Source organism: Plectropomus leopardus, chromosome 22 (genome assembly GCF_008729295.1).
Source record: "Plectropomus leopardus isolate mb chromosome 22, YSFRI_Pleo_2.0, whole genome shotgun sequence".
NCBI lineage: Eukaryota > Metazoa > Chordata > Actinopteri > Perciformes > Serranidae > Plectropomus > Plectropomus leopardus.
Window position 1 is genome coordinate 709,816 of NC_056484.1, and position 23,358 is coordinate 733,173.

Here is a 23,358-nt window from a genome sequence, read left to right on the forward strand (position 1 = left end):
TGCTCTCTTTTTTAGACACATGTTAACAATAAGAGACTGTTTTGGCAACAATTGTGATTTATGGACACAAACAAAATTAATTTTCCAATTTTCAAATTCTCTTTTGTGATTTTACAGTTGTAGGAGTTATGTGGATTGACAATGAAATTTTTTCGACATCGTTAATGTGTGCATGTTTGTGTGCTTTCAACTGTTTTAGCATGTCATATGTTTATCTCAAAATATTAAATTGATTTTTTCAGTGTTTATACTTGGAAACTTTTCAAGTTTTCAGATGTGACAAATTCAGGAAAATTTGAATACAAAAACTGAAAAGGTGGTCACTGTTTCTGTGAAGTCGCATTAAAACACAAAACATTGATCAGATTTTTTTCAATTTCATTTGTTTGTTTTTTTGATTTTTAAAATTACTCACGCTTTTTCCTTAGGATTTCATGGGATATCTCTACATGGTTTTAACAATGATTTTGCTGTTCTGTTCTGCTGTTGAGTTTAAAAGTCTTCACTCAGCTGTGTCCTGTCTGTCATGGGGTGTGGGGGATCCTCTCAAACTGGCTCTTTTTCGATCAAAAAAGCTCTATTTTGATGCTGTTTTTTTGTCACTGACTTATGAGATGATTCGTGGAAAAAAACTGTTCAAAGTGTCAATCACTTTATTTTTATTGTTATTAGAAAATGGTTGGGGGTCCTCCTGGCAGCCTGACTAAAAATGGGCGCCTGTGTTTAAGTTGAGCATTTCTGCACTGTGAGATAATGGTGCGTCACTGGATTTCTATGTGAATAACAAGAGAAAAAACTGATCCTCTGAGGTTTGCGGCCCTTCTTAATAACACACATATTCATTCGATCCATTGTCAATGTAAAAATATTGATAACAGCAGCTTCAAAATACCAAGATAACATTTAACTTTAGTTTTGCATAAAAAAAAAATATTGTTAAGATCTCTTTGACTAGGCACAAAATCCACCTAAAGTACACGATAACTTTCTAATGTGCACTGAGCTTGGCGCCGGGTTATGACCCCGTTCACATGATCCGGTTGAAACAGAGAGCTTTTTAGTGATAATGAATACAGCTCCTGCTTCTGAGCTCGATGACGAACATAACAACTCTTTACTGCGGACTCAGGCGCAAACGCAATCGCATAAGCTCCTCATCTGAGTTTAGTATTTCAGCTCTATTAATAAAACACCTGCCGGTTCCTCTGCACCACTGGGACTGACAACACACACACAACACACACACACAACACAAAACTCACACAACACACACACACACACACAACACCCACACACACACACACACACACACACACACACACACACACACACAATTACAGGACAGCTGCAAACAGTCAAAAGTTTTTTATCAATTTGTCAATTTAATCACCCTGAGGAGACTTTGCCATGCTTCTGCTGCAGTGGAGGCAGCATCAAGGGAGTTACTGTCGTCATGTTTGTGGTTAAAGAGAATCATTTTTTAGATATTATTGTAATTTTTTTTAAGGTGCTTAACGCGTGTGACAGCTGCTGTTTACAGTCCTGAAGGTATGGCTGCTTTTTATTCTAGTTCAGGGTCAAACTGGTTTCAATTATCTTTGCTTTGTTCTTTTAGAAAAAATTCCTCAAAAAAAAAGGCTCCCCAAGTCACTTTTGATTCCGTTTTTGTGTGCTTTCCCGTGATGTCGGAAGTTTCCGAGTTGGCACGTCTTTTTTGAAAACTTGGTTGCGTTCATGAGCTTTGAGGTGGTAAAGTGGGAAAACATGGAAGCTTACAAAGAAGATGGGTTACATTAATGTTAGGAGCGTTTCAAAAAAAAATAAAAATGCTAGCTGTTTCCAGTTTATTTATAATTTTAGTTTATATATTATATCTTTATATCCTTTTATTTTTCATATAATTTTTATTTACATATATTTTTATATGGACAGCAGTTAACATTAATACCATATTTACACTTTACATGTGATCAAAAATTTGTTTATTTAATGCGTGAATGAATAAGAAAGTTTCTTCCATTGACCACACCGACGTTTGCCCGCCATGTTTACATTTCTGACGCAGACTCGTGACATAAAATAATATTGTTCTCAGTGTTTTTTTCACTCGTTCTGGCTGTTTTGCTCGCTGCAGATAATAGATGCAGATACTAAAAATGTACAATACTAAATAAACAAAAACTATATCATTTTTTACAGTCAATAGTTGACACTGTTTAATGCTTTCTGTCCTGAAACGTCACACAAACGTCAAAACTCGGCATCTCGCCTATCATCAAAATACCCAATTTTTTCCACTCGTAATCATGCCTTTGGAGGGCCGCTCGTGCGCTCGTAACTCGTAAATCTGATATTTCCGAGCAGCAGGCGAAGCATTTAGTTTTTTTGCTGCTGATTTTGGATTTTAAACTGAGCTTTGACAGCCAGCTGGAGCAAAGTTCTGCAGAAAAACTCGCTTTCAGCTTGTGGTTTCAATGATGAAATCTCTCTCTTTGTCTCTTCCTCTCGCAGGTTGTTCAAAACCGCGAAAAAGCAGATCCTCCTCCTCCTCCTCCTCCTCTTCCTCCTGCCACGCTCATCTTCCTCTGGAGGAAAAGGGGCATTCGGCGTGTGCTGCCGTGGAGGAAAGGTGGTCTACAGTGACACCAAGAAATCAATTAAAACCTTTTTAAAAGCTTTGTGAGCAGGACATCGAGAATTTCCTGGAGGTTTTTGAGATATTTGCGCCGAGTTAGGTATTTATAATCGGAGGGCTAAAAACCTGCAGCCATGTCTCCTTTCCTGCGGATCGGGTTCTCCAACTTCGAGATTGATCCCGGTCTGGCGTACCATGAGGAGGTGCTGAACCCATACTGCGCCGTTTATATGAAGGAGGCCATCGAAACCGGTCAGTGACTGCTCAGGTTTTATGTGTGTGTGTGTGTGTGTGTGTGTGTGTGTGTGTGTGTGTGTGTGTGTGTGATAATATAATATGTGTATTTAATGTAAAAACGAGAAAATGAAGGTTAAATCAGTGATTCTTGTGATTTAGTGTCATATTTAAATGTCCAGAATCCAAAGATATACAATTTATGATTGTATGAAAACTGAGGAAAAAAAAAAAAGCAGCAAATTTAGTTTGTTTAGTATATAGTATTTTTTTTGCTTGACTGACTGACCAAAATAATTAATCAATTATCAGAAAATATATAAAAAATATATATAGTTAATTGAACTTGTCCATTCAAGTAATTTTCTACACATTTCTCTATTTTTTATTAACTTATATCATTGCATTTTATAGCCATATAATTATAACATTTTAAATTAAGTTACTATATATATATATATATATATATATATATATATATATATATTATTTTAGCACTTTTTCAGATAATTTTCTGTTTGTTTTTTTCCTTTCTTTTAGTGGTTATTTCAGGTAATTTTGTTGTCTTTTTTAAAAAAAAAAAATTATTTATTGCTGATTTTTGGGTCACATCTTGTTAAGTTGCTTGTCGCCTTCTTTCCATGTTTTTGAAATAGAACAAGCCAATATGCTCAAGTTTCAAAAGGTTAAATGCATCAAGAGTTAGACCAGTATCTCAGCTTTTTTTGATCTTTAATTGAGAATCAGCATCATCCAATTCTGACATATTGATAATTGATTACTCGGGCTGCACCTGTTCATGCATTCAAACCAAACACGCATGTTACACGCAGCCGAATGCAGAATACACAGTATGTCGACTGATGCAGGTAATGCACAACTAAAGGTCAGAAATGTGAGATTCACAAGGAAACTTTTGGCCGTAAGCTGCGAGTCCGTGACAGTACAGCGAGCACAAATCAAACGCTGGACACGGACGACCCTCCTGCGGGTTCCCGGTCAGCTACGACGCCGACAAACTGAACGTTGTGTATAAAACGGTTGGGAACCAAAACACGGTGCTAATATGGCACCGGTTCCTGTACCAGCGGTATCTACCGGACAGAGTCGTGCACAGATTTCGTGCCACTTTTTGTGCCAGTGATGATGACAATGGGTGTGTTTACATTACAGATTTATGCAAAAATATTTTGGAAATGTGGATAAAATACAACGTAAAGAGTGATGTTCTGCGACTTCTCCTCTGGCGAAAAACATCCAAAATCCACGGCGACAGATGTTCAAAACATTAGCAGGTTTTAAAGTGCGGGTTTTTAAATCACCTGATATATCACCTCATGTGATTAGTTTTTTCTTTGAAACTTTTTGGCGATTTTTTTTGTAAGGAAATTAAACATTTTTGGCGATTTTTGAAGAAAAATTTTGGCAATTTTTTTTGTAATTTTTGGGGAATTTTTAATGAAAAAATTTGACTTTTTCCCCCCTTTAAGAAAAGTTGGCCCTTGTTGCCGTAAAGAAAATACATTATTTTTTAAAAAACATTTTTGGTGTTTTTTATTTTTATTTCTTTGGCAATATTAAAAATAATAAAATTTTTTCTTTTTTTTTCTTCAGAAAATTTTGGGCATTTTTTTTCTTTAAATTTTTTAGCAAACATAAAACCATTCTTGTTTTTTTCGAAATGACGTGTTTCCATTTGAAACACATATGACTTTAGAGATTTTCTTTGCTTTATAAAAGGATATACATACACTGCATTTATATGCATTTTCGTGCTTTTACACGCAAAATATCAGGCCAACATTAATTCCAGCTCATGAAAGCTTTCACATTTGCTCCAGTAAGCGCCATATGTTCACTGAGTCTTTCTCAGAAAAATATTAATTCCTCTGCAGCTCAGGAAGTGACGCACTCTGTGTTCAGCGAAGCAGCAGCAGTGGGTGTTTGGAGTAAATATAGAAATGTGGAAGTAGCATCTTTATTTTTAGGCAGTGTGTGACAATAGCATTAAGTGCAAAATGTTGCAAAAAAGCAAGTTTTAACAGGAGTCTTGTAGATTACCGTTACTATTTAAGAGAATTAGTAATTTATTAAAACTCTATTCAGACATAATTTCAGCATCCTATATGATGTGTTCAAGGACTGGTGGAAATTTGACAAATATCAAAATTTTTAAGTTTTCTATAAAACAACAACGACAAGGTTTTTAAGGACAGAAATCACCTGTTTTTTTCCTTTTTTTTGTAAAAAAAAATGCAGAAAACAGACTTTTTTTTTTTAAAGAGAAAGAAATTGCCTTTTTTTTTTAAAAAAAAAAGGAACACATCGGTTTGGAAACCATATTCTCTTTGAAAAATATGTGTTAAAATAACACACAACACATTTCTATGATTTTTTCCAAAACTCTGACTTTTCCAGGTTTTCCATGACCGTGGGAAACCTGTTAAATCTACTAATTTCTATCAATTCGTGAAGCATTTGTTACCAAAGTGCTAATCGCCTTTTCCCATGTTTTTGAAAGAAATCGCACTGATTTGCTCAGAGTTCAAAGGTTGAAATATTTGTGAGAGGCATCTGAAAGAGCGGTGGTTTTAAAGGGTTAAAGAGGTTCAACACTGGCAGTCATTAACTGTATGTTATAAGAGGACTGTGTGTGTGTGTGTGTGTGTGTGTGTGTGTGTGCTGTAACAGTAGGAGATGTGAGGTGTAGGATGGCAGGCTTCATATAGTCGGCACATTAAATATCAGGTAAACATAGAGCCGTAAATGCGATCGGATCCATACGGTTTTTAAAAGATCCCTTATTTTCTAAGCTCTTAATCGCAGCTGTTGACTCAAGTTCATCATCGCCGCTTTGGGAAACTTCTGGCGTGATAACAGACTGAGAGCAGATATCTTTGTTCTGCATCTGGCTATCTTTAACCGCTGGGGAGCATGAGTGCAGGACGGGAGCTAAAAACAGAGAGAAGCTGAGAGGAAAGAGGAGAGCTCTGATGTTTCTTTTCCTCTGCTAAACCACAAGAGCAGACCCATACGACGCTGCGTACACACACACACACACACACACACACACACACACACACACACACACACACACACACACACACACACACACAGAGATGGGCCCCAAAGGGTGTTTCATTTACACTAAACTGACTCACTGCAGGGACAATCGCTCTTAGTTTCATTTCACTTTTCGCCAGATTAAGATCTGTTTTCATGTGTCTATGACACTGATTTTGATTTTGTCTCATTTTAGTCTCTTTTCATCCTTCCTGTTGTGATAACTGTGTGTGTGTTGATGCGTGTGTCCTAAATGTGGTCCAGATTGTGTATTTGAGTGTAATCAGTGAATTTGCAGCTCAGCTCCTACAATAAGTCTAAAATACACTGTGGAAACTAAATAGTTACATTCAGACTGTTCAGGTCCAAAAATGCTCCATTGTAACCCATTCAAACTGACATTTTTGATCCCACAGCCATCAGAGCAGAAAAACAGGACTTGTATTATTTCTGGGTGTCATTCTGGGCTTTTGACTCTGAATTTGTCATTTCGACTATTTTCCACCTGATGAGGTCATTTTGACCAGTCCTGCACAACCTGCACAAAAAATAATAATGTAGAAATAATAATGTAGCTGCTGATCATTGTCATATACCAAGATGTCATCACCAAACAAAATCTACCTTCATTACACTGAAAACAATTCATTTTTTGTGTTCTATTTTTTTCATCTAAAACATGGAGGCAACACGACAAAAAAATGGCATTTAAACGGTTCAAATTTTGAAAATTAAGAGAAATATTTTAATGTAACTTATTACTTTCAAATGAAGGTAACTAGTTAAATGTAATGCATTACATTTGAAAGTAAATAGCCTAACAGCTTAAAATAAGCGCTGTTTGTCGGCTCGTGTGACTGATTGTGAGCAGTTTCCTTTTTTGTGTTGATGAACCCGTTTAACCGCTTGTTGCTGGAGTCACACAGACGGCCTTTCTTGGTTAACTTCTACTTTTAAATTTAAATGAGGCAAACACACATGCTGAGTCAAAGCCTTAAAGCTCAAATGCTGCTAATAGTGAAGAGAGGATTTAAGGGGTGTCTGTCTACAAATATTTTCCCTCAAGTCTCTCTGACTCAGGGAAAATAAGAGGAGTGTCTGTCCACCAAAAAAAAATTAGAGGAAAAAATGATAACATAATAAAATATTTTAAAGGAAAAATATGTTTAAAAATGCTTAAAAGTTTAAAGAAAAAAAAATCCCCCAAAAAGTTTTAGAGAGAAAAAAGAAGCAATTTTTTTAAAGAAAACTGGGAGGCATGCTGCTTTAAAAATCAGCAGTAAAATAAATATAAAACACTGCCATTTAAAGCTGTATGCTCCGCCTGTAAGCCACAATAAAAAAGAGTCGCTCCCCAGTGCTTTATTTAACATCCACCTTTTTGCAGCATCCCCTCCCCTCTAATAAATCAGAAACAGTCCCTAATAATGATTTTTTTAAAAGCCCTGGATCTAATAATCTATTCATTGTTATACTTAACTTCATATACTTAGTTTTTGCAATTTAACAGAAATACAAACTATTTTTCTAACTCTAGTAAATGTTTTTTTAATATAGCAGTTGTAAAGGATTCTGTTTCTATTAGGACTAATTACTAACCACGACTCATATTTTTAACATCACTAATTACAATTACAAAGCTAAAAACAAAAGGGTTTTCTGTGGAAATAAGGTGCCAGAGTGCATCTAAAAAAGCATTAAGAGGACGATCCCCCTGCAGAGGTCCGGGCTGAGCACCCAGTGTCCTTACATCCTAGAAACGAATTTAACACATTATGACGCCACTTGGTTAAAAAAAAAAAAAAGGGGTTAAAATAGACTAAGTAAACATACAAATTTTTAAAGAATATATTCTTTGGGTGTGTTACATCAAAGAACCATAACTGACGGAGCTGATCCTGCAGGAAAGGCCCCGGTTTGCTCCGGGTTCTGGCTCTGTTTAAAAGTGTTACAACATAACTGAGAATTTATTGTGTGAGAGTAAAAGCCAAAAATGGGTCTGTTACCACAGACGGTTAAAGTGTCAGTTACAGATATCTGAGGCACCTTCAGTGCGTAGAAGGAGGGAGACGTGAACTCCTTCAGCTGAGGCGTGAGAGCGCGGTGACGTCTGAACGCCACCTTGGTGCATTTTTCACAGAATCACGCAGGAACTGACACCAAAACATGTCGCCTCTCACTCTGCAGAGCGCCGCAGGGAAACTTTGTGTGAAAAGCACACAGACTGAGGAGAAAACAGACAGATCCTCCTCCTCTCCGGGCGCTTTAATCGTCAGCTGGCAGCGGAGCCGGCGGACAGACAGCCGATGAGCGGATGACGGGGAACGCGGCAGATCACTTTGGGAGTAAAAAGCTTAGCGGGCTTTATTGTTGAGGCAGCGGGATGGCATGTGGCCGTTATGTAAGTGGATCTATTGGATGTTATTGCGGAGGAAAAAAATCAGCAGATGTCAATTATGAAGGCCAGGAGTGTGTTTTTTATCTGGCCATGTGATGCCGACGAAAATCTCCCAACACTGTCAGGAGATAATCGTTACGGTCGGCCGGCCAGGTGGTGAAAGGTTCAAGGTACAGACTTTTCCAGGACTTTGAGGCAAATTTTAAAGACCAAACATTCTCTGAAATGACTGCGGATACTCCTCCTCCATCAGTTCTTTTCCATTATTTTCAATAGATTTTTAAAAAATATATATAAAAAAAAAAGAAATCAGAACAGGATTAGAAGTAAATATTTAAATATAATGTAGGGACTGTTTGTTATTTATGAGAGGGGAGATGTTGGTGCAAAAAGAGGGAGGGATGTCAAATAATTCATTGAGCCCAGGGGAGGGATTTATGGTTTTAAATTTTGGGTTTAGGGGAGGGACACACAACTTTACAAAACAATTTTGTCAAGTTTCTGAGAGTCGGATGCTTGTGAGAGGCGTCAGAATGCAGCACGCTAACAGTGATGTCGATCCAGGTGTTAAAGGGTTAAGAAGATTTTTAAATGATCATCAGCCATTAATGGTCCTTCCCCCTGGTCTTTGTAATAGCAGTTTTTAAAAATAAGGAACGCATGAACACATACACTCGTTCTTGAAGTGCAGAGAGAAGTAAGACAGTGACGTCTGATTTCCACTCTTCCAGTCACATCGACACGGCGAATTTGCTGACTCACAGGATTTCTAGGTATTGAACTGAAAGTCAAAAAGAAAACCTCCCGCTGCACTTTTTCTTTTCATCTTCTTTCCTGTCTGTTTCTGACGAAACTACAACGTGCCTTTTCTATTTATTGCTTTTTCCTGTTTTATTTTTCCAGAAAAGGGCCAAGTGTACAAGCAGAAGAAGCCGACCATGTACCCGCCGTGGAGCACCACGTTTGACGCCCACGTCCACCGCGGCCGCATCATGCACGTGATGGTGAAGGACCGGACGGCGGAGCTCAAGTCCGAGGCCACGGTGGCTTTGGACACGCTGGCCACGCGGTGCAAGAAGGAGAACGGCAAGCTGGAGATCTGGGTTAGTGCACGAAGATCAGTGTGTGTGTGTGTGTGTGTGTGTGTGTGTGTGTGTGTGTGTGTGTGTGTGTGTGTGTGTGTGTGTGTGTGTGTGTGTGTGTGTGTGCTCTCGGACCAGCTGTTTGGCTAAATCCAGATGTGCTAACTCACTTTTGGGTCAAAAAGACCAAATGTTTAAAGTGGTAATCCCCCTATTCAAAAAATTAACCAACATGCTTTTGGCCCCTGGAGACATTTTAACATGCAGCAGCAGGAAAAGCAAAGTTTAATTAAATATATCACTCACTTGTGTAAATATTTCCTACAGAAGGTCACACAGTTCATATTACTTAAATATCACTTAAGGGCAGTTTGTCATTTTTAAGAGGGGAGGGGCGTGTGCAAAAAGGGGGTAGGCATGTCAAATATTTTATTAAGCACCGTGGAGGGACTTACAGAGGGAGTGAAATACAACTTCCAATGGCTGTATTTTATTTTTCTGCAGATTTTTTAAATAAAACATGCCCTTGGTTGGTCTTTTTTTAATTTTTATTTTGGCTAATTTAAAAAAAAACAAAAAACAATCCAAACCATAAATGTTAGCATTTATCACAGCCAGAAACTATAAAAACAGAACTCATCCTTGGATTTTTAAAGTTCTGACGGACCTTGAACACATCATTTGTTGTTGTACAGGTTCGTGAAACAAAAGGCCCGGAAATTACTATTTGCAAACTGACTTGTCCAGTTTTTTCACGACTGTATGGACCCTGAGTGACATGTTAATAATATCCCGGTTACAGAGTCCATCACCTCATCACATCTCATTTTTCACAGTTCCTCCTCAGGTTATTTTTAACTGCTGAGAAATGAGACTCAGATCTCTTTTGTGCACCAGATCTTTTTCTTCCTCGGAAAGACTTTGATTGAGTCCAGAGGCTTTACGCCAGCTGTCCGTTACACCGAGCTACGAATCAAACAAACACATCAAGTCAAACAAATGACTCAAATCAAATATCGTCTTTATCTCCTCCAGTCTGGTCCTCTGCAGACAGACCGTCTGTCTCTGTGACGCCACACATCATATTACACACTGAATCCTGAATCCACATCCTTCCCTTTTCACTCTACATCATTTTCTCATGAATTTCTGTCAGAAAATGTTGCTTTAGTTTCACTTTTTCTTTTGTGCTCTCTGTTTGTTTCTGTCTCAGCTGGAGCTGAAGCCTCAGGGCCGCCTGCTGATGGAGGCCAGATATTATCTGGAGAAAAGTGGTGAGTGATCAGACCTTCATAGCTCCACCTGCTGCTTCATAAACCTGTAACACCTGTAAGAGACTGCAGCTCACGACCAAATCCACCGCCCCAACGAGATCACAAACGCTCAAAGTGAAAATGAGAGAAAAGTTATCTTTGTGATCTGATGTTACGAGACTACGAACTGCAGGAAGACTCACCCTGATCTGTTTGAGGCCACGTTTGCAAAAGGACAGGAGGCCAGGGGCCACAGCAGCCCCACGCATGGTTCTAGGATTTTAGGACATTTCCAGGATTTAAGGGCATTTCTGGATTTTAGGACTTTTCTAGGATTTTAGGAATTTTAGGAGGTTTTTAGGGTATTAGCATATTTCTAGGATTTCTCTGGCGTTTTAGGGTGTTTTTAGGATTTTAGGACATTTCTGGGATTTTAGGGTGTTTTTAGGATTTTAGGACATTTCTGGGACTTTAGGGTGTTTTTAGGATTTTAGGATGTTTAGCACATTTGTAGGATTTTAGGACAAGTCTGGAATTTTAGGACATTTCTGTGATTTTAAGACGTTTCTAGGACTTAACGACATTTCAGGGATTTTCTGTTTTATGCACTCTGGCACCTTAAAGTACAAAAACAATTCCCAGTGTTACAAAATAGTTGGGAAGCCACCCAGGCACCCTATTAGGGGTCAGATTTAGCCTGCAATTTGTAAATTGAGCATCACTGACTTGGAACAACTAACATATACTGCAGCACACAGGGTTGAATATTAACTGCAATAAAACTGAAAGTGAAAATAAGTTAGTTATCTTTATGACCTTATGATACAAGACTGTGAAGTCTACTCATAAAAAAGAGAAATGAAAAACTATATCTAAATCTTTAAGCACTCGCTAAGCACTTTTTCCTGTGGTCTTTCCAGAAATAACCAGTCTACTACATTTTTAAAAATTCAGTCAAAACAAGTTGCTGCTGCAGAAAGATGAAAGCGTAACATATCAACGGCATAACAGAACATGAGCATCTTTTTGACAAAAATCAGGTGTTTCAAACGGTTTAATGGTGTTATGTAAATATATGCAGTTTCTAAACTACTATTATACCGAGTAATGGTGGAGAACACTAAAACAGACATTATTTTCCACATTTTATTCTCTCAAAATTTCCATGAACCGAGGCATGCCCTGCCCTTTAATATACACGTGACAGTTCTGGGACTTTTGAGGGAATATTTTGGGGTTTTTTTAGGACTGAATATAGTCAGACACTGAATCAATACAGTAAATTTGATTTTAAAAAAATACTGTCCATCATCCAAATTCTCTGTGTGGACCTCCAAAAGCCTGGGTACCTTGCACTCTCACGTGATTTAATGAGCCTGAATTGTGTCAGCCTAATTCAATTTTCTATAACTAAAAATAAAAACGTTTGCTGCCGGTCCTGAGGGGTGTGTGTGTGTGTGTGTGTGTGTGTGTGTGTGTGTGTGTGTGTGTGTGTGTGTGTGTGTGTGTGTGTGTGTGCCCTTTCACTGCTGCTTTCCTGACATTAACACCATGCCAAGGCAGCGAGAAGTCATTGAGAACTAAAAGGAAGAACTGTCCCATGTTTCTATATTTAGAGCCGACAAATAGGAAATCGCTGCAGAGAACAACAGGTGGCAGCGCGGCTGGCGCTTGCTGACAAGCTCTTCGGTGAAACTTCCTCCTGAACTGCACATTAACACATCATAAATCGCTTCACTGCGGTCGAGCCGACTGATAATCTATTAAATCGTATATATTCATGTGAGCAGCCAAATATTCACCTGTTGTGTTATGATGAGTTTTTTTTTCCTAAATAGAGCTTTTTAAAAAACAGTTCAACAACATGGAGATCTGATTATGGGTCAACCGATATCGGTTTTTCAGGGCCGATACCGATACAGATTATTAGTAGTCAACAAACAAACTCAGTCTCAGAGAGAAAATTGCAATTAGTGCATCTCTGAATCCAAAATCAAGAAAAAGATCAAAAGTGAGTCGAGTCAAGTCGACCTGCACCACAGTGAGAATGACAAACTCTAGTTTCTATTGACTTTTTTAGTGAACATCAATAGATCTTAAAAAAAAAACAAAGATATATCTTTTATGTACATTAGGCTGCTAAAACTAATTGTGAAAGCACTTACAATATCCAGTAATCAATTTCCTACATTAAACCTTCAATCTAATGCAGATTTCACTCATTTGTTATGAAAAAGGTTTTGAAAAATCATTAATTTTACTATGAAAAACTGTGATAAACAATGTACTTTGGACACGCAGAGTATTTGTTATTTCAGTTCTCATCAGTTTACAATAAACCTTGTTTTTGTGTTAAACTGCCAAAATTAGATCGCAAAGTGATGCTGCAGCGGAGAAAAATGACTCACACGTACAACACGGTTTACACAAAATGAAACTCTGATGTTGACAAGAAACACTTTTCCTTCCACTGAAAGCTGAGAAGTCGAAATCTGTGTGAAGCCTTCTTGGCAGTAAATAACTCTACAACAGTAAGTCTTTACGTGTGGCTTTTTCGTTTTTAACCGTCTAGAACCTGGACCAATCAGATGAAGCACTCAAACATGACTTTTTTTTAAAACTTTGATTGAAAACATGTCAAAAAGACAATGAGCAACTTGGCAAGAAATGTCCAGGATACTGCAAAATAGAATGACATAAAATAAGATAAAATAAAATAAACAGCAAAAGGTGACATTATTATATATTTAAAATTATGTTACAGAAAAAGAAATACTTTTTATACTTTTTACTTTTCTTTTTTGCTTATAATTCAATTTTCTTGCAACTTTTTACTGATGTCTTTATTTATTTTTGGCCAGTTTCTTGTTAAACTGCTCATTGCCTTCTTCCCTTGTTTTTGAAAGAAATCGGGCCAATTTGGTGAGATTTCAAAGGTTCAATTAAAGGTTGAATGATGTGTTTTTAGACGCCTCAGGTCACACTGAGGATGACCAGGAGTCCGAACGAGAGAGAGACGGTCTGTTCGCCCTCCATCAGCGGCGAGGTGCCATCAAACAGGCTAAAGTTCACGTTGTGAAGTGTCACGAGTTCAGCGCCACGTTCTTCCCTCAACCGACCTTCTGCTCCGTCTGCAAAGAGTTTGTCTGGTGCGTAACAAACCGACATCACAGACCACCAAATTATCATTTCCTCCGTTATATTAGTCATTTTAACCAGTTTTTATCCGTCACAGGGGTCTCAACAAGCAGGGTTACCAGTGCAGACGTGAGTATCAGATTAGTTTCCACTGATGTTCTGGAAGTTTTAACGATGTCTTCTTTACCCTCCGTCTCTTGTGTCTAACTGTCATTTTTGTGTCTTTCAGAGTGCAACGCCGCCATTCACAAAAAATGCATCGACAAAGTCATCGCTAAGTGCACCGGCTCGGCCATTAACAGCAAAGAAACGATGGTGAGAACGTGCATCTCTCCGACGCTCAGAGTTTCACATAAAGCAGAGAGACTTATTTATACATAATTTTTTAGATATTTTTAGAATGTGAGGACATTTCTAGGATTTGAAGACATTTCTTGGAATTCAACATGTTTCAAAGATTTGAGGACATTTATAGGATTTTCGGACATTTCTCTGATTTTAGGACATTAGAGTCTTATCTAGGACCTCTGTCGGGGGTGTGGGGAATCCTCTCCTGGCTCTTTTTTGAATCAACAAGCTCTATTTTGAGGCTATTTTATGCACTTTTTACCCATTATGGATAACAGAAGTACAAAAAACAATTCATAGCGTCAGTCACTGTCAGGGGCCAGATTTGGTCCGCGGGCCGTAAGTTGACTATCACTGACATAAACGCTCTTTGACCTCGTCATTGTTGCAGAGCTGTCAGTTAAATCTGCCGATACAGAGAGTGTGTAAGAGATTTGTAAACTTGTGGTTTAATGCTTTCTAATCAAGAAGTCACCTCACACAGAGGCATCAGCTCAGCACACGATCTCATTCGCTGCTTTTATCTTCGCTCTTGTTTCACTTCCTCCTCGGCTTCGTGCCGCTGAGCTCAAGAGCATGAAACCAAAAGAGAATGTAAAACCTCAGGGCGTAACGCGCAGTGTGACAGGACAGAGCTGCCACCCGCTGTTCGGATACAGGAAGTGTTTTGGCTTTGTTTCTGTTTGGAAGACTTAATGTGAATTAGTGCGTCTGAGTGTGATCAGCTGTACGTGATGTGTTTGCTGCAGATCCACAAGGAGCGCTTCAAGATCGACATGCCCCACCGCTTCAAAGTCTACAACTACAAAAGTCCCACTTTCTGTGAACACTGCGGCACTCTGCTGTGGGGGCTCGCCAAGCAGGGGCTCAAATGTGAGGGTGAGAGGCGGGAGCTTTATCATCTCTGTGCTTTTGTCTCGTGTCTGTAAAATTACACCTCGAACACGCCGACTCACTGACGACGCTATCTGAACGCTACACTTTGAGCCTTTTGTCAAAAACAAAATAGCTTTATTTGTCTCTTTACTTGAGACAAATAACCCTTTTTTTTAGCTTTGTGTGAAGTAAAATGCAGAGCAGCATACTGATAAAGCTGATCTACAATAAATAATAATAATATAATGATAAGAAAAAATAAATAAAGAAAAATATAAAAATAACTAAAAAAAACAAAGATAAAAGGACAAACATGCAGAGTTTCATTGTATTATAATGTAAAATATATCACAAACTATGCAACATGATGTTTACTCCACTCAAGTACAAATACAGCACCTTCGTTTCTTACAACTTCTTCAGATTAGGAAAAACTTTAAAGAGGGAATAAAGAACAGTGAGAATAATATGCTTTAGGCTGGACAGAGTGTATTTTAAATGATGCTCGAAACACAATTATTTTAGTTTATCCAAGAAATGTAAAAATTACCAAATGCAAAACTACACGACTTTCACTGGACAGCAAGAGTCTACGATAAGACACAAAAAACTTCAAAGAGCAGATCGATTTCCAATCAGGAAATATTAAATATGCCACGTTTTGTAGCTTTAACATGCATTGGTCCACGTGAGATTAATCACATTTTTTAATACAAGCCAACACTCTGATGCAGCTAATGTGCACAAAGCGTTAATATTTGGGTAAAATATCAGATGATGTGCCGTGCTCAGGTTTACAGGATGTGATGCCGCCAGTATGTGAATAATTCGAGCAACTACACTTCACAAGTGAACACATCTCTGAACAGAATGTGCAAAAAAAAAAAAAACATTTTCTCTGTAACTAAGAGAATAATATTCTTTCTTTATCTTGCGCACAGCAGAGCATCCTCAAAGCATCACTGCATCACATATTACATGTGAAAATATGGAGTCTGTGACATGTTTCTATCACAGAAACAAAAGTCTAAAAATGGCGTGTTTTTGTTGCTGACGCTGTGTTTTGTGTGCAGAATGCAGCATGAACGTCCATCATAAATGCCAGAAGAAAGTCGCCAACCTCTGCGGGGTCAACCAGAAACTGATGGCTGAAGCTCTCGCCGTCATCGAGAGCCAACAGCAGGTCAGACAAACTAATCATCTCCTCTTTTAAAACGTTTAAATAAAGTGATTTGTTTTTTCTTAATCATCCGCTGCCATCTCCGTAAACCTGCTCTAAAGCTGCTGACACATCACACAGGTTTTATATGTGTATATTGAAACACGCTGCTGGTTCATGCACGGAAAGTTCTGGCGCGTTGTTCAGGTTTTCTGTTTCCAGGTGATGTATCTTAAGTGCTTAGACTGTGTTTTCGTGTTTCCCACGAGCAAATGTTTAATTTTCAGAGTTTTGATTTTAAACCAAGAAGATATGAGATGGTTTAAGCCTATTTTTAACGCCAAAATTGAACCATAGTTTTCTTTATTGTAACCTAAAACGTGTTTATCTACATCAAATGTTGAAAAAAAACAACCCTTTTTAGAGCTAAAGACGGTGAATAAAATGAACATATTGTGTTATCATAAACGTATCTATTTGTTTAACTAACAGAAGTAGGAAATGTGTGACATTTCTGGCTTTTTTTAGGGTGGTCTGTGTTTCTCCATCTGCATGAGATTCCACTGCTTGGAATCCCATTATTACAATTTTAAAGAAAGAATTTATTAAATTATATTCTTTTAAACAGATCTTACCAACTATTTTGAGATATTACAACAAAACTTCTGAAAAAAAAGGAGAAAATTTATAAAATCCTACTTCCGATGTCTGAGCATTTTTAAGACGTCACTTTAATACCAATTAATTCAGTTATTTTCATTTATTTTTAAAATTCAGTGCCTTTTATGAATTTTTGAGGATCTGCGAGAGCGCTATTAAAATGGTCAAAAAAATAAATGATCAAAACCCTAAAACTTTAGTCTGACGCTGGTCCTACCTTTTGCCTTCAGGCCAGAAGCACCAGAGAAACCGACATCATTGGTCGAGATGGTCCGGTCAGTGTCGGCCAGCCGGGAATGGTCCGAGCGCCGTCCGGGGTCGTAACGAGCGCGCAAGCCACGACCACACCTGCAAACAAAGGTAGGAAACGTCTGAAATCTCTGTTCTTATCGTCTCCTCATGATCACTTTTTATCTCATCATTCCTGCCTGCTGACCTGCAGAGCTGCAGGGGGTTTCATGGGACGGACCGACGGACAGGACGATCACCGTGGCGCCCACAGAAGAAGAAGAGCCTCTGTACGCCGTTCCCAGGAAGGATCACCAACCCAAATTCACCGACGATGACTTCATCCTGCACAAGATGCTCGGGAAGGGCAGCTTCGGAAAGGTACGGCAGATAATCTGATACAAAGAAGGAAAGCACACAACATTTAATTTAGAAAACGCAAACTGTAATGACACAAAAAGGACAATTAAAGGGACAGTTCACCCCAAAACTAGAAGAATCTGGCCCCCAATAGAGTGCCGGATGGCACCCCAAACCATTTTCTAATTCACGATAAAAAAATAAAGTGATTCACACTGTTTTTTTGTCCTTTTAGTCTCCATAAAGTGTCAGAGTGCATAAAACAGCATCAAAATAGAGCTTGTTGATTAAAAAAAAAGCCAGCAGAGGATTAAAGAAATGTCCTAAAATCCTACAACTGTCTTAAAATTTGACAAAGGTCCTTAAATTCAAGAAATGTCCTAAAATCCTAGAAACGTTCTTAAATCCAACAAATGTCCTTAAATACCACAAATGTCCCAAATCCTATAAGTGTCCTAAAGTCCTAGAAACATTGTAAAATCTAAGAGATGTACTAAAGAAATCTCAGAAAATCCTTGAAAGGTCCTATTATTTATTTATTTATTTATTGACACTTTTTTCAATCTTCTTGTAATTTTTGAAAATTTCTTGCAGATTTTTGTGTAATTTCCTCTTTAGTTGCACATTGTCTTCTTCCCATGTTTTCAAACAGAAAACCAGCATATCAGTCAGGTTTTTAAGAGTTAATGAGTTTCAACCATTTGACAGCAAAATCAGCAGAAACTGACACAAAGCCTTCAGGGTAAATCTGTTTCATCACTGGTGTTGTTGTCGTGAACGTCGGCCTTTCACACGGCTCACTGTGACTCTTGTGGTCAACGCTTCTCTCTGCAGCCAGTTTCCACAGAAAAACACAGACGACTTCTCGCTGCTTTGAAGTCGCTGGCAGCAAAGTTAGTTTGAACCAGCGTGAGAAAGAGGGGCGTCAGGTGGGTGGCAGAGAAAACACAAACTGTCAGTTTCAACGCGCTCTTTCTGTGTTTCCAGGTGTTTTTAGCCGAGCTGAAAAGGAGCAACCAGTTCTACGCGGTGAAGGCTCTGAAGAAGGACGTGGTGCTGATGGACGACGACGTGGAGTGCACCATGGTGGAGAGGAGGGTCCTGTCGTTAGCCTGGGAAAACCCTTTCCTCACGCACCTGTACTGTACCTTCCAGACCAAGGTGACAACCAAAAACGCTTTTGTCCATCTGTGCACACTTTTCTAAACTACAGCGACGGCCTGACCGCTCGGTTTCTGTGTGCAGGAGAACCTGTTCTTCGTGATGGAGTATCTGAACGGAGGAGATCTCATGTTTCACATCCAGAACTGCCACAAGTTCGATTTGCACAGAGCCACGTATGTATCTCATGAAAATACACAAAATTCAGTTGGCAAAGTGGCTTGATTTCTTTCAGAAACATGGGAATAAGGCAGTGAGCGACTAAGACAAAAATTATGCCGATATTAGCAAGAAATTAGTTAATATGACAAGAAAATTACCAGGAAAAAACAACAAGTCAGTAAAAACAAAAAATAAAAACAAAAATATTACCCAAACAAACTGCGTAAAATTCCAACATATAATTATAATAAGTATAAAGTTTACTGGATAGTTTTTTTGAAATACAAAAACATGAGGAGAGTAAAAAAAAAATTACAAAATTAAACTACCCAATAGTTTGCACAAGTACAGCTGAAATAATTAGTCTATTAACCAATCACCTCATCGACAGAAAATGAATTGACAACTATTTTGACATTTTCAAAATTTCATTTTTTCTCTCTTTTTTTTAAGTTTTGAGTTTTTTGGGTGTTGTTTATTTTTCCTGAATTGGGTACTTTGGAAATTATTTTTAAAAACATTCAAGTCATTTTTTAATAGTTTTTTATTTTATTTTTTTTTACTTTTCATACTTTAAGTAAATTTTACTGATTATAATTTCTTACTTTTACTCTTTTTTTAAAGTGTGAATTTTACTTGTAGCAGAGTATTTTCACAGGGTGGTATAAGTACTTTTACTTAAGTAAATGAACTGAATACTTGATCCACCACTCCTGCTTCATGAACGTCTTTAACTGTTAAAGAACAGCTGGTGTTCACGTCTTTTTGTCTTCTCTAATATCTCTCCTAAATCTGGCTATTTGGTTTCTTTCATTTATATCAACTGTTGTACGTTCTGTGTCATATTGTTTGTGCTTTCTTTTAAATGTTTTTTTTACAATTGCTGCAACAAAAATTGCACAACTAAAATGGAACTGAACTGAATTCTAAATAAAAAGTCAAGCAGGAGGAAAGACAGAAATAAGACACTGCGTGTTATTTTTGTGTCTCCCTGCAGCTTTTACGCAGCTGAGATCATCTGTGGGCTGCAGTTTCTGCACTCTAAAGGAATCATTTACAGGTAGAGTCTCAGTGTGAGTCACAAACACGACTGAAACTGAAGATGAATAATACACAAACTGAGACCGGCTCCTGATTCTGTCCTCGTGTCCCCCTGCAGGGACCTGAAGCTGGATAACGTGCTGCTGGACTCTGAGGGTCACATCAAGATCGCAGACTTTGGCATGTGTAAGGAGAACATGCAGGACGAGTCTCGGACCTCCACCTTCTGCGGGACGCCAGATTACATCGCTCCCGAGGTGACCACACACATTCACACACACACACACACACACACACACACACACACACACACACTGTCTTATTAGTTGTGTGCACCAAAAGACACGGGCTGCAGGATTCTTGCTAAAATGTGAATCACGATTAAGAATTGAGATCATGATTTTCTCACATGAATCCTATTTTCTCAACTAAAACATATATTGCGCTGAGATGAAGTGAAAAAACGTCTCAGACCGTCACTGTCCTGACAGGGCTTTAAACAGATGACATTAACATAAAACGTTGACCATCAACCGATCCTAAAAACCAGCCTTCAATCAACCATGGATAGCAATCAAAGTGCCAAATTTATCAACGCCATTCGAACAGCAGGCTCTGAACCAAACCACCACAGCCCGATCACTCCGACTATCACAATATACAATCACGACAAGCTGTCTGCAGAGCCAGAGGAAGCTGGAAACTGAAGGATTTAACTGTGTGTGTGTGTGTGTGTGTGTGTGTGTGTGTGTGTGTGTGCGCGCGTGTCATCAGATCCTGCTGGGTCAGAAGTACAACAGCTCGGTGGACTGGTGGTCGTTTGGGGTTTTGCTGTACGAGATGCTGATCGGTCAGTCTCCGTTCCACGGCCGCGATGAAGAGGAGCTTTTTCAGTCGATTCGAACTGATAACCCCGCTTATCCCCGCTGGCTCACCAAAGACGCCAAGGACATTCTCATCCAGGTCAGACACCCTGTGTGTGTGTGTGTGTGTGTGTGTGTGTGTGTGTGTGTGTGTGTGTGTGTGCGTGTGCGCGCTCTTCAGGGACCAAATTAAGATAATTAATCTGTGTAAATCTGTGACTGACAGTCTGTGAAAATTCAGTTTTTTGGAATAAACTGAATCAGAAATGTTTGGCGACATGCTGCTGTTTTGTGGACTAACTTCTGTAGCAGAATTTTAACTGCTGAAGCCAAACAGAATATTAATCAATAACTAATCAGTCTTTTGACTAAAATTGATACTTTTAAATGTAAAGTAAAAGCCGATCTTTTTAGTCTGGCTTTTATGTAGTGTCTTACTATCATGATTTTGTGGTTTACACTTATTCCACTTATTAAATCCATTTTTGCTTATTTCCTATGCTGTTCTTGTTTTTGTTGTTTCAAACCGTGAGGTACTCTGAATTGCATTTGATTTGTTTGAAATGTGCCATATAAATAAAATTTGACCGATCGATCGAATATCCCCCATTTTAATTGGTTTGTATGTCTTGTATAATGCAGCTCTGTGTTGCAAGTTCAAAATAATATTTGATAAGGTAGAATAATTTTCTCTGGGCTAAATTAAATTATTATCCTCTTTTATTTGTTTTTAATTTTTATTCTGAATGCTGTTTTTATGACAGATGCACTATTCTTTAAAATTTCATTAAACGAACCAATAAACAATAAACAAAAAGATAATGGGGAAATACCATCACTGTAAAGGAAATGACTACAAACTGCAACTTTTTAACACCATCATGGAAAGAATCACCAGAAAGCACCACCTACACAAAACTTAACCCTCATTAACAGAAAAACATGCCCATGCAACACTTTTTCACAACCAATTTCTACACAGCATTTCCTCAGAAATAAATACAATACTAAAAACATTCAGAAAAGCACAAAAAGATAATATACATTTTAAAACTATGATTTGATGAGCATTTCTGACCCGTGCGTGTGTGTGTGTGTGTGTGTGTTGTGTTTGTGCTGCAGCTGTTTGTGCGGGAGCCTGAGGAGCGCCTCGGGGTGAAAGGAAACATCAGGGAGCACGATTTCTTCAGCAGCACCGACTGGAACGCCCTGGAACAACGGAAGGTGGCGCCGCCCTTCAAGCCGACTTTAGTAAGTACAAACACAGCTGAGGGACATGATTTTTCGCTGATACAAGATGTCAAATAAGAGCCAGAACTGACCAAAACGTCCCCAGAAGCACACTGCAAAAAAAAAAAAAAAAACACTGCTCGACTTGAAGCTTTCTCAGTCGCCTGAGGGGTCTCCACTGATGATCTCGGACTTTCAAGGGACAGCCCTATGATTTATGATAAAACAGTAACGTATTGTTTCACATATTTTTCCTGTCACCTCCGCAGACGTCGCCCAGTGACTGCAGTAACTTTGACAAAGAGTTTATCAACGAGAAGCCGCGGCTATCGTGTGCTGACCGGGCGCTCATCAACAGCGTCGACCAAACCATGTTCAAGAACTTCTCCTTTGTTAACCCCGGGATGACTCGCAACGCAGCGCCGCGCTGACCAGCTGACCGACAACCTACTACCTTAAAAGAGCCGCTCACTCACACACAAGCAGCACTGAATCTGTGACTGAATCAAACTGCAGAGACTTTAGACGCTGAATGTCACAAAAATCAACTGTGTCTGTAAACGTGATGATAACCACTACGAGGTGTTCTGGGCGAAAGGCACATACAGCTGTGATGGGATCTTTGTCGCATGTCTTTCTGTCTCTCTTTATCTGAAAAATTTCAATTTTTAAAAAAAAAAAGTTCCCGAAAAACTTTTTAAAAAACAACCAAAAAACACAAACTTAAAGAGGTAAGAAACATATACCAAAACTCTTCACGTAAACATTTTACCTGCAGTTTGTTTTGATGCCTCAAATATAAGTCATCAAAAACATCAGTGATACTCAACCTACAGCCCACGGGCCAAATCTGGCCCCTGAAGGGTGCCAGGTGGCCCCTCAACCATTTTCTAATTCACAACAAAAAATGATGAAGTGATTGACACTGTGAATACTTTTTGTCCTTTTAGTCTCCATAAGGTGTCAGAGACATAAAACAGCATCAAAATAGAGCTTGTTCAAAGAAAGAGCCAGAGGAGGATCCCCCACACCCCCGACAGAGGACACAGATAAGACACTAATGTCCTAAAATCATAGAAATTTCCTACAATCCTTTCAATATCCTGAAATCATAGAAATGTCCTAAAATCCAAGAAATGCCCCAAAACCCGTGAAATGTCGTTAAATCCTAGAAATCTCAAAAAACCTAGAAATGTCTTAAAATCCCTGAAATGCCCTAAAATCAAAGAATTCTAATATCCTTGAAATGTCAGCAAATCCATAAAAACTCAAATCCTCAAATCTGAGAAATGTCCTAAACTCTTTGAAATGTTCTAAAATCCTAAACGTCCTAAAATCTAATAAATATCCTAAATTCTTAGAAATGTCTTAAAATCCTTGAAACGCCCTAAAATCAAAGGACATCCTAAAATCCTTGAAATGTCAGCATATCTATAGAAGCACCCTCAAACCTGAGAAATGTCCTGG

At 38.5% G+C, this 23,358-nt stretch overlaps 1 protein-coding gene across 1 annotated transcript; it reads left to right on the forward strand.

Moving 5' to 3' along the window:
• Positions 1-2,752: 2,752 nt before the first annotated feature.
• Positions 2,753-22,738, forward strand: prkcq (protein kinase C, theta). The gene is made up of 17 exons (XM_042511119.1): positions 2,753-2,887; positions 9,234-9,433; positions 10,626-10,686; positions 13,634-13,814; positions 13,901-13,932; positions 14,033-14,118; positions 14,901-15,030; positions 16,101-16,210; positions 17,077-17,206; positions 17,289-17,455; positions 18,422-18,595; positions 18,680-18,771; positions 19,755-19,817; positions 19,917-20,055; positions 20,573-20,761; positions 21,784-21,912; positions 22,161-22,738. The coding sequence occupies exons 1-17, from the start codon at positions 2,770-2,772 to the stop codon at positions 22,320-22,322; spliced, it is 2,163 nt and encodes a 720-aa protein (XP_042367053.1). The 5' UTR covers positions 2,753-2,769; the 3' UTR covers positions 22,323-22,738.
• The last annotated feature ends 620 nt before the right edge of the window (positions 22,739-23,358 follow it).

Coding starts and splice junctions, on each gene's coding strand:
- prkcq (XM_042511119.1), top strand. CDS start 2,770: ATGTCTCCTTTCCTGCGGATCGGGTTCTCCAACTTCGAGATTGATCCC. Junction 9,434..10,625: donor ACGGCAAGCTGGAGATCTGG/GTTAGTGCACGA, acceptor TTTCTGTCTCAG/CTGGAGCTGAAGCCTCAGGG. Junction 13,933..14,032: donor GCAGGGTTACCAGTGCAGAC/GTGAGTATCAGA, acceptor TGTGTCTTTCAG/AGTGCAACGCCGCCATTCAC.